The 10,886-nt window shown below is 37.3% G+C and overlaps 1 protein-coding gene across 1 annotated transcript in view; it reads left to right on the top strand.

Moving 5' to 3' along the window:
• Positions 1-3: 3 nt before the first annotated feature.
• Positions 4-10,886, top strand: part of LOC101859962 (conserved oligomeric Golgi complex subunit 2) — a 23,747-nt gene continuing 12,864 nt past the window's right edge. The window contains exons 1-12 of the mRNA XM_013086953.2: positions 4-222; positions 1,362-1,523; positions 1,815-1,880; positions 2,421-2,501; positions 2,932-3,026; positions 3,355-3,460; positions 6,121-6,300; positions 7,196-7,314; positions 7,633-7,756; positions 8,442-8,581; positions 8,875-8,936; positions 9,449-9,545. Coding sequence (XP_012942407.1) covers positions 139-222; positions 1,362-1,523; positions 1,815-1,880; positions 2,421-2,501; positions 2,932-3,026; positions 3,355-3,460; positions 6,121-6,300; positions 7,196-7,314; positions 7,633-7,756; positions 8,442-8,581; positions 8,875-8,936; positions 9,449-9,545 — 1,316 coding nt within the window. The 5' untranslated portion in view covers positions 4-138. The remainder of the gene's footprint in view (positions 223-1,361; positions 1,524-1,814; positions 1,881-2,420; positions 2,502-2,931; positions 3,027-3,354; positions 3,461-6,120; positions 6,301-7,195; positions 7,315-7,632; positions 7,757-8,441; positions 8,582-8,874; positions 8,937-9,448; positions 9,546-10,886) is intronic.

The raw sequence follows: 10,886 nt of genomic DNA, 5'->3' as shown, positions 1-10,886 counted from the left end.
GTCGTGACAGACAAATGACAACACACAGATAATCTGTGCGCCGCTAGGACTTGGACTTGGAGCACTAGCCTACTTGGAAAATAGTGTAGTCTGTAGTTGCTTCCATTTATCTTGGTGCCGTCAGACTTAATTAAAAGTATGACAGTCGATGCTTCTGGGAAAGGGTTTACCCTTCCCTCAGGCCCGACATCGCTATGCTTTGACAAAGAAGAATTTATGAAGGTAAGTTGTTAGTTGTTAGGATAGGATAACTCTACTCTAGACCTAGATCTATAATAACAATCTAGAGATAGATCTAGATCTAGATCTAGATCTAGATCTAGATCTAGAGATCTAGATCTAGACTCTAGATCTAGAATCTAGATCTCTAGAGACTAGATTCTAGACTCTAGGTCTGTCTAATCTAGATCTAATTTCTGGATCTAGATCTATTCTATATCTATATCTATATCTAGATTAGATTTATAGATCTAGTAGATCTAGATCTAGATATCTAGATCTAGATCTAGATTTCTAGATCTAGATTTAGATTCTAGATTCTAGAATCTAATCTAAGTCTGAGGCCTAATAGTAATAGATATCTAGAAGTCTAAGGCTAAGGGCTGTCATTCTCAACTTCAACAATATGAATAGAGGCCTAACAATGAAGCGGAGGGAGGACTTCCGTAACGAGCGATCACTATGAGACAGAGTAGAACAGAGGGTGGATAGGAGTAGGGTTTGGGGTAAGGGACGGGTAGGGTTTGCAGGGCTTGAATTAGATGTTCAGGAGGGCAGGCAAAAATTGCCTCGGTGGGGCCAAAAAATCAGAGGGCCCGGTCAGGGCACCGAGGCAATTTGCCAGGGCACCAAGGCAAAAATTATAGGTGATCATTTTGTTGATTAAAGTTGGTAATACTGGATCGTGCATCACACTTATATAAATAACAATTATATTTATTTTTGCTCTCTACAAAAGGATAGAGTTATCGGAAATTCTTTAAAATCATGAATGAAAATTAAGTAGATCACAGTAAAATCACACCAAAACAAAATCACAAAAAATCAGTTTTAAATCAAATAATGATCACGATTGCATCTGCCTTTTAAATACCTTCATGACTAGATTATCTAGCTCTTATTGATTGGATTAAGATGAATGAATATGACTTTTGACAATAGGGTGTGATAAAAAACAGTAAATAATATGACCAATTAGGTAAGACATTTTAAAATCATTTGAGATTCTAACAGAGTGGTCTACAGGCAGTGTAGTGATAAAATAAAAACAAATCATGGTAAATGAAAACAAATTTTGAACTTGTATGAAAAAAACAAAAATGAGGAGTGAAAACATGTAAAACATGTTTCTGAATTTTCAGAAGGACTTTGAAGTTGACAAGTTCATTCTGGAATGTAAGAAGAAAGTGCCTCTGGAAACACTGCGAGATGACCTGGACCTGTACTTGAAAGTGGTTCGAAGTGCCATGATTGAGCTCATCAACAAAGACTATGCAGATTTTGTTAACTTGTCCACCAACCTGGTATGTTTTCAGCCCACAGACATGGGAAAAAAAAAAAAGAACTGTGTTGTTTTAAAAGGTCTGAATTTGTTCAAAGCGTTATAAAGGTAAAAAATATTTTGTCTTCATCATTTGTTATAAGACATGATGTGGTCTTATCTTGGCCATATTATCTTATATTAAATTAATTATTATTAAATTATTTAATTTTCATTATTTTTATTATTATGTCATGTTAAAGATCTAAATGGACAATTTACAGAGTGTAGTTTGAACTTACTCTTTTGTCTCTCAATTTTCTTGAATATCTAGGTTGGAATGGATAAAGCTATCACCAACTTGACTGTACCCCTCGGCCAGCTGAAAGAGGAAGTTTTGGTAAGCTCTTATTTTTATCTTGTTCACTCTCTTGATAAAGTGTTGAAATGATAAGAGTCATGTCATTGTCTACAAATGTAAACTGATTTTCAGTGCAGTACTTAGAAGGGGCAATGAAAGCTTCGTGTTCCATTAAATTCTGTAACTGAGACTTACAAGAGTCTTGATGCTTGAACAGGAACATCTTATTGGCACACAGACATCTGCCCTTGTGGTGTAGCAGAGGAATACAAAACAAAAAAATGAAGTTCAAAACTAGTTTCTAATGTTTTGCCAAGACCAAGAAAGCCCCCCCAAAACAATCCTTTACTGCAGTACCAATTTTTTTGTTAAAAAAAAGTTATATATCAGGACTCTGATTGCCGTTGAGCCGATTTAATCTGCTGTGTTTGAGTTCAAAACAATTGGCATAATTAGAGATGAGTGATAAATTCAGTATCAAGAAATGTTGCATTGTTCCTTTTTTAAAGTTTTTGTTGCTCTGTCTTTGTTATCAGTATTTTCTTATTTGTTTTACCTGATGTCTTTGCTTGGTTGCAGAGCGTGCAAACAGCAATGGATGAAGCCATTCTAGCCGTGCAGGAGAAAATTAGACAGCAGCAAGAAATACAGAGGAAAAAGGTAGCGCCTTTGTCTTCTACACTATGCAATAGTAAATTATGGTAATCGTAAAGTTATTTCAGCATTCATTTCTTGACTGCTGATCCCACTGTTTTGTTATGTTTGTGTTGTTTTCTGGTTTTCATTTCCATTCTCTCATGGATTTATTTGTCTTCCCTTGAAATATTTTTGTTTTATTTTCTAAAGGTTATTAGAATTTGGAATTTATACTTTGCTAACAAGTATAAAAATGCTCTTTACTTTAAAATACAGGTTTATTCATTTTATGCTATGTTTGTATAGAAATATTTGTTCCTGTAAAAACCAGTGTTATATAAAATATCTTTGAAGAGAATGAAACCTTTGAAATGTGTAGATTGTGTCATATTTTTTGGTTTGCTGTTGCATGACATTTTGAATTGAATTGTCATGATTTTTTTTTCTCCATCAGACAATGCTACAAAGACTGATGAATATAACCCACTCTGTCGAGAAAATTGAGAGACTTCTTGGGATTCAACAAGGAGCAGAACCTTTGTCACCGGGGTAACAGGAAACAATATTTCTAGATTATTTAATTAATTTTTGTTGGCTAATGTTTGATCTTGTTTCTTTTTAATGTTTTGAAATACTGGTAGTTTCCTTCCTTGTCTGCATCTGCATTTCACTAACCTCCTCTACCCCTATCATCCACCGAGACGACAGACTCCTATAATGTGTGTGCTCATGCACCTGAAAAACAAAAGTGGAATTATGCATGCTTGACAGATTACATATTTTCTCTGTCCCGCCTAATAAAAGAACAACTCCATGTTAACTGATAACTTCTAAAAACACAGGTTCACCTTTAAGGAAATGGAATTCTTTCTTTCAGGCAGCTGACTGGACCTTTGATTGAGAGAGTGGCTACTGAATTTAACAAACTACAATTTTATGTGACTCGAAGCAAGGGCCAACCTTTAGTTGAAAAAGTTAAACCAGTAAGTTGATTTTTTAAAAATAATTTTTTGTTATGCAACTCTTGTAACTAACAACAATCTTGTTGTATGAATGTGAGACGTGGAGTGCATCCCATATGTGCATAAAGAGGATCCAGGTTTTCTTGAACAAGTGTCGGAGGAGGCTGCTAAGGATCAAATGGACAGACAGGATCACCAACGAGGAAGTATTAAGAAGAACCAGACAGAGCCCGGTCAGAGATGAGGTGGGAAGAAGACGTTGGTGATGGATTGGACACACTCTCAGGAAGTCAAGAAGCTGCTTAACAAGAAAAGTGTTAGATTGGAACCCACAGGATAAAAGATCAAGGGGAAGACCTCGTTGAACCTGGAGAAGAGTCACAGAAATGGATGTACAGAAAAGTGGGAAGACGTGGACTAGCCCAGGATAGGGAAAGGTGGAGAGTGTTTGTTCGTGGTCTATATCCTGACCCAGGGTGAGAAAGGCAATGATGATGATGAACAACAATAATGATGGACCTCATATGTAATAGCTCATTTCCAGTCCATGAATGCTACCAGTGCTTTTTAGCAAAGATTACCCCAATGTTCTAACTCATTCATCTATAGTTAAGATAAGATAAGATACATCTGTATTGTCCAGATCCTGGCACATTGGTTTGGTGTTTCACACACACACACACACACGCACGCACGCACGCACGCACACACACACACACACACACACACACACACACACACACACACACACACACACACACACACACACACACACACACACACACACACACACACACACACACACACACAGAGGCTTACAATCACATGCTTAATATAAATGAGCAGCAATATAAACAATAATAATCTTAAGCTAGATACACACTCAATGTTATTCTGATGCATCCTCTTCAGGTGGTAAGTTAGCAATGCCAATGAAAATTTAAATTTTCACTTTTGCCCCCTTTTTTTTGGTACCTAAGAAAGAATTTTCAATTCTAATAATTATGCTTCTTGAATTTTGAGAATCGGTTCATAAATAAAAAGGTTATGGGGTTGTAAAGGTCGGCAAAATATGGATGACCCACATATAGGAAAATACTCCTAAAAAGTGGACCACGCAGTAGCAGATTCTGTAAGAAAATCGACGATATCTCGGTAACTAATCCAAATGTTCGAGAGAAACTTGGCTACCCGATGTGTTTTTGAGTGTAGAAATCATTTCTGCAGTCAGATTAACTACCAATTTCGTAGTTATTTTGTTATAATTAAAATTGTGGTGTACATATTACGATTTTGCGAAAAAGGGGTGTCGGGATGAGTCCATTTTATTTATAGCATCGTATCACAACATGGGATCTTTAAGAATATATGTCGGCAGCGTGACTAAATAATTGCAAAGCTTTTTATGATGACTTTAGACCATGCCAACCGTAAAAGATAAGTTAATTCAATCTAGCATGCCGTACAATTAAAAATTCTTTTTCCACGTTGAGACGCGAACACCCCGAGACGAGATAACCTCGCCTCGGAATACCCCCATTGCGATGTTACAGGGGAATAGAGAGAAAAACAACCGGATGCGCGCGCCCGCCATTGCCCTATTTCAAGTGACCAATGAACGGGCCCGGAATAGTCATGCGGGGATTTGTAGGTCACAGACATTTGCCACGGGAGTGAAGGGAAAATGGCCGGTCTCCGTGCGAAGCCGCTTTGGATAGGGGGGGTAGTCGTAGATTTACGATCGGGTCTAAACAACTACTTGACACAGAGCTCTCAAATTTGAGCACACTATAGAGGATAGATAGATCTATTACCATCTGGGCGTTGAAATTCAAACTCCTTATAGTTTTCGGTGTACACGATACGAAAGTGTTCCCGACACCAAAAGTATAGGTTAATTTATGTGTACGAACTTCAACGTCCACATATCATTAGTTTGCCCTATTTTCTGATTGGTAGCCGAGTTTCATTCGGATTGGTTCGGAAATAGAGCAGACCGAGGTTGACAAAGTTAGTCACCTACGCTTCGGCCGGGTCCGCAAAATCGCCCGTAAACGGGGACCAAATTTTCGCCTCGCGGGAAAGCCCGATTGGCATTGCTAGGTAAGTATACTTATACAAGATGGTTAAGCTAGAAGCATTTTGATAGATGATGGTAAAAATGACCTTCTATTTCTTTTTTTTGTTACAGATCAGAAGCCTAGGTCTTTTACTTCTGACTGATGTTTTTGTTTGAGGGAACAAGGGATGTTTGTTGTCTATAAAGATGGAATTAATTTTTTTAGTGCAAGCTGTTATGTACAATTCACCCAAGTAGGGAAATGTAGATGTTGAAATTTTACATGCTTTACGTATTAGTCAATATAACTTTTCTTTGTCTTGCTGACTTGTGTTCCCGGCCCATTCTGTTATACAAAAATTGTTCATACTTTCAGCAAAAATAAACATGGACTCCCCCTCTCTTTCTCTCTCTCTTTTATGATGTTTGTCATCGTCAGACATCGACGGACAAACTATTATTATTATTATTATTATTATTATTTTTATTTTTATTGTTGTTATTATTATTATCATCACTATTAGTGTCACTATTATTATTATATTATTATTATTATTATTATCACTATTGTTATCACTATTATTATAATTGTTATAAAAAGTTATCATGATATTTGTTGCAGAGGATTGCTGCCATCACAACAACACTGCAGTACAGCTTAGAGGGATCATTTTTGTCTGGCCTTGAAACCAACAACACCGCGATGTTGCGGCAGTGTCTGAGAACCTATGCCCTCATTGACAAGACGAGAGATGCTGAGGACCTGTTCAGAGAACATGTTGTCCGTCCTTACATGGAAGAGGTGGGTTTTTCAAGTCTAATCTTTATGAGTTTATTGTTTATTCTTTTGAAGTTCAGTTGTATATATGGGTATTTGATTCTTGTTTCGTTACATGCATTTGTTAGGTTACATTAAACTACCTAATTGTATTGAACCAACTTTTTGATAACCTACACTTCATTTCATTGTCATTGACCATCTCCAACCCCTTATATGGAACAAGGAAATTGGGTGGTTAGCAGGTGCTCTGGTGTGGTTTGCTACTTCTTTCCTAGCAAACATCTATCATCTTCGTCACTCCTCCTTCTCTTATATGTATGTTACTCTGTAGTAACACTCCTAATCTTCGGCACTTATATGAGGCAATTGTGTTACAAGTGCTGTAAAACTTCTACTAAAACAAAACGAATAAGAAAACAGCAGAAGTTCAGCTACATGATATAAAACGGAGGATTGAAAGCTCAGCAATTACTGCATTGATGACAACAACAGCACTAATGAGAATAACATTTCTGGTCATGATATATATAATTATAATATGATGCTCGTAGATCCAGAAATGTAATTTATCTTCATAAACTCTACCAGGCTCAAACAGTTTGTTTCATGTCTTTTTAAGCATTATGTTTTGTAGTGCCTACTAGAAATTTGATTTCGGCATTTATATAACCTATTTGTGTTGCAAGTGCCATAAAGCTCTTATTAAAACTTAACAACTCTTTACTCTTACTAAAACTAAAAGTTTTTAATATGATCAATAATAATTATTTTCTTTAATTTTCATGATTTTGAGATGTACTGAAAATTGAAAGTCATTGATATTTCCTTTATGCTGATGAAACTGTGATATTGGATACCAATTTCATTATGCTATGATGTTGTGTCGTGAACAGAAGCTCTTTAATATCGGTTGCAGGTAATAACGGAGGAATTCTTACGTCGGCATCAGAATGATGTATCTACAATGTTCTCTGAGGTGCTACAATTTGTTCCCCAAAAATGTTCAACTTTAGTTGGGGTGACTTCTGGGACAAGGTTTGTAAGCCTTCTGTTGTTCAGATTCTAAAATTAAACATTTTGAAGTAGAAATGTTATTTTTACACTGTACATTGAAAATATCTAGAAGACAGCAAAGTTGAGTTGTAGACAGGTTTCAAAAAAGATTTTTAAAAGTTCTAGGATACTCGTATAATAGAATTTGCTCAAGACAGTATTGTAATTCTACTTTTTCTCATATTCAAATTGAAGGAATAGGAATGAGTTAATTGGTTATTTGTGCCAATTTTTTAAACTGCTTCCTCAAGAATCTTTTGAATGTACTGTTTTTTTCAATACTTGTATTCTAATTTCCAGTGGTGGTGAGATTGTGAGAGGCTATGATTTCACGGTGAATGCCGTTTTCCCAGAGATTGTCAGTGGGTTGGAGTTAAGAACATCATCAATTTTTGCTCCAGGAAATCCAGAAGCCTTTCATAAGGTGAGAAATATTATAGTTGCAGTGTAGCATACTTTTGATGCTTTGGGTTCCACTCTAGGAAAAAATATTAAATGATGTGTCCATTTAAATTCAGTAGTATAATCTTTAAAAATACCTAATCACAGGTTGAGTGCATTTGTCTGTATGAAACAGCAGGATACTTTCTTGTTGGTACCAAGGCCACAATGGAAACATTTTTCGGGTCTAAAAGTATATTTTCTTTTGAAGATTTACCTTATTTGTGAATATTTTACTGAAGCTTTTCTCCAAGAATGTGGTGAGACTCGATTAACTGGAATGAATTTCTCATAACAGTGCAACAGTTAAGACTTGCATAAACAATCATGCTTGTGAAGACAGAAAGGAGTACGGGCTGAGTAAGTATAGACTTTGTAGCTGTTTTCAATTGCTTCACATATTATCCATGTACTCATGGATGAATTGGCTTGGCAAAAAGGAAAGCCTTTATGAAATAAATTAGAAATTGAGTTATTCAACTGTATTTGCGACTTATGTGAATTATGTTGTTGAGTAGGGGGGGGGGGGGGGGGTGATGAAATTAATTTGTGATTGCCTTTGGGTGTTAGTTTTTATAATGTGTAACATCCTTTCTTGAAATTCCTGTGTTCTATTCCTTATGTGATGTCTTTCAATGATACGATATCTGCTCCGTGATGGTCTACAGAAATACAAGGCTTGTCTCAGCTTCCTTGACCAGTTTGAGCAGAGTTGCAGCTCACAGGCCAGTGTTGGACGACTGCGGAAACACCCGAGCTACACCTCTCTCATGGCTAAGTGGAGCTTGCCGGTTTACTTTCAGATCAGGTACAGACACATGCTCATGTGCCCTCTCTCATGCAAACTTGTGTGCAATCTCTCACACATGCTCACACACACTCTCTCATATTCACATGCCCTCTCTCTCACATACATAGATGCCCTCTCTCACAAGTGCTTGTCTATTGACAAAATTACTTATTTCAATGACCTTGTGCCTGACTGTCCTCATGTCCCCTTTAAGTTTGAAGTATCTTTGGAAAAAAAAATGTAAGTCATTGGTTTAATGTTCCTTGTGTGTATGTGCTGCTTTGACATTGTCTCAACTGTGTAATTTTCAGATTTCAAGATGTTGCTGGGCAGTTGGAAACAGCATTATGCTCTGGGTTCAGTTCTCCTTCAGGTTTGTAATTTAAACGTAAAAGACCGTTGTCATTTTGCACAAGGTTTTCATTTTCTTATTTTACTCGGGAAAAATATGTAAGCTGTCTAAAATAGTCCTAGTTCCTTCTAATACAATAGACATCTTTGTTGTGACAATAAAAGGAAATTCAGGGTTTTCTATGAGGTACTCTGCCCTTCTATGTCATTGTGGGTGGTTGAAAGGTGCCTCTGGTAGTTCCTACTTCTTTACTCTCCCTTTTTGTCTGTCTCGCTTTCTTGTTTTTTCATTATTTAATGACTGATATTTTTTGGATATGCAACCCTTTTCTTATACAGATGTCTTTGTCTGCTGCTTGTTATAGCTTATACACAACATGTCTTTACACTATTCCAAAGCTCTGGCACTGAAGTTTCAGAAGTTGTTGTGATAATGTATTGTCTTGTTTCTTTGACATAATTCCTTTGGGTTGATTGCGTGATTCTTTGACATAATTCTGTGGGATTGATTGCTTGATAATTGTTTGTTCACAGGAGAATGCGAGTTTCGTCTGGTGTCCACAAGTGCTGTATGGTCTTCTATGGCTCAATGCTGGCAGGATTCTTTCTTCTTGCCTGCACTTTTGCATAGGTAAGTGTCCTTTTCTTGTGTCCTTTTTTTGAAGCTTTTTAAGTGTTGAGAATCACAGCACTTTAGGGTGCAGATGACCGGTGGGTTTTAAGTTCTTTTCTACTTTTGGAGGTGAGGTGTTGGCTTCTTGATATTATTGTATTGATTGTTTCAAGACTACTATACTGTAAATGCTCACATAGAAATGCCGTTTGTTAGGTCGTTGTTGATACTGATCCTCCGTTGTATTGCCTTCCACACTTCTGTTTTGTGGCAGGAAGTGGTATGTGCAGGTTTTCTTCAACTAGGAGGTACAAAAGTAGAATTTATCTTTTTGACAATGGTTTCAATATCCCCCTACATTTGATTTTTGAAATTGTCTTGTGAGGGAAATGAAAGTTTCCTGCAATGATATGGTTTGAAGAATATGTTCAAATAAATTTTGAAAGTTATAATGTGGAATAAAAATGGAGTGGAAAAACATTGTACGACTCCTTTCAGGGTCATAGTCACAGAGCTGGTTCATAATTATCTACCATGTCTCTGCTAATTCTTTTTAAAGAAAATTGTCTAACCCCTCTCCTCCCCCATCCCAGTCCTCCTCCACACTCACACACACTCTCACACACACACACACACACACACACACACACACACACGTACACACACACACACATACACACACATACAAATCCTCTCATCACTTCTCCTCCCCCGGGCCCGACCAGACAGTCAGACAGTCAGGACGGTCAGACGGTCGGATGTCCCGGGATGCGGTAATTGTTTAAAATGTGGTCGGATCGATGACCCAGTCGTCTTTCCCTGCAGATTTACTGTCGGCGACGCGATACTAAACTCATAAACACTTCCCCTCTATTGTTGACTCGCTACGTTCTCGAAACCCCTGGCAGCTGTTTCGAATTACAACTTTGCTGTCCCTTGTTGGCGTGATTGAAACAGTTCAAAACAAATTATTCGTTCTAATTTTGTTTATACTGTCTTCACTGTCTGTGCAAATCCAAGAGAAAGGGCATCATTCTCCTCGGCGTATAAGGTTTCTCAGCCTCTGCCAAAAATAATCTTCGTCTGTGTGTGCGTGATTGATTGATTGTAAAATGTCTAACACCTTGATTGACACAATTTAGATCATTTGTGGGGCTGCTCGCCTCGACCCTTATTGGGCAAATGCAGCACGCCAGCGCAAGGAGGGGGCTACTAGGTGAAATATGCGAATATCGCAAGCTTTGAGTCCAGCACCTGTCAACGCGGTTGTATATCGAAGAAGAAGAAGAAGAAGAAGAAGAAGAAGAAGAAGAAGAAGAAGAAGAAGAAGAAGAAGAAGAAGAAGAAGAAGAAGAAGAA

The sequence above is a fragment of the Aplysia californica genome, unplaced genomic scaffold (genome assembly GCF_000002075.1).
Source record: "Aplysia californica isolate F4 #8 unplaced genomic scaffold, AplCal3.0 scaffold00525, whole genome shotgun sequence".
NCBI classification, from domain to species: domain Eukaryota; kingdom Metazoa; phylum Mollusca; class Gastropoda; order Aplysiida; family Aplysiidae; genus Aplysia; species Aplysia californica.
This window is presented reverse-complemented; position numbering and strand designations above follow the sequence as displayed.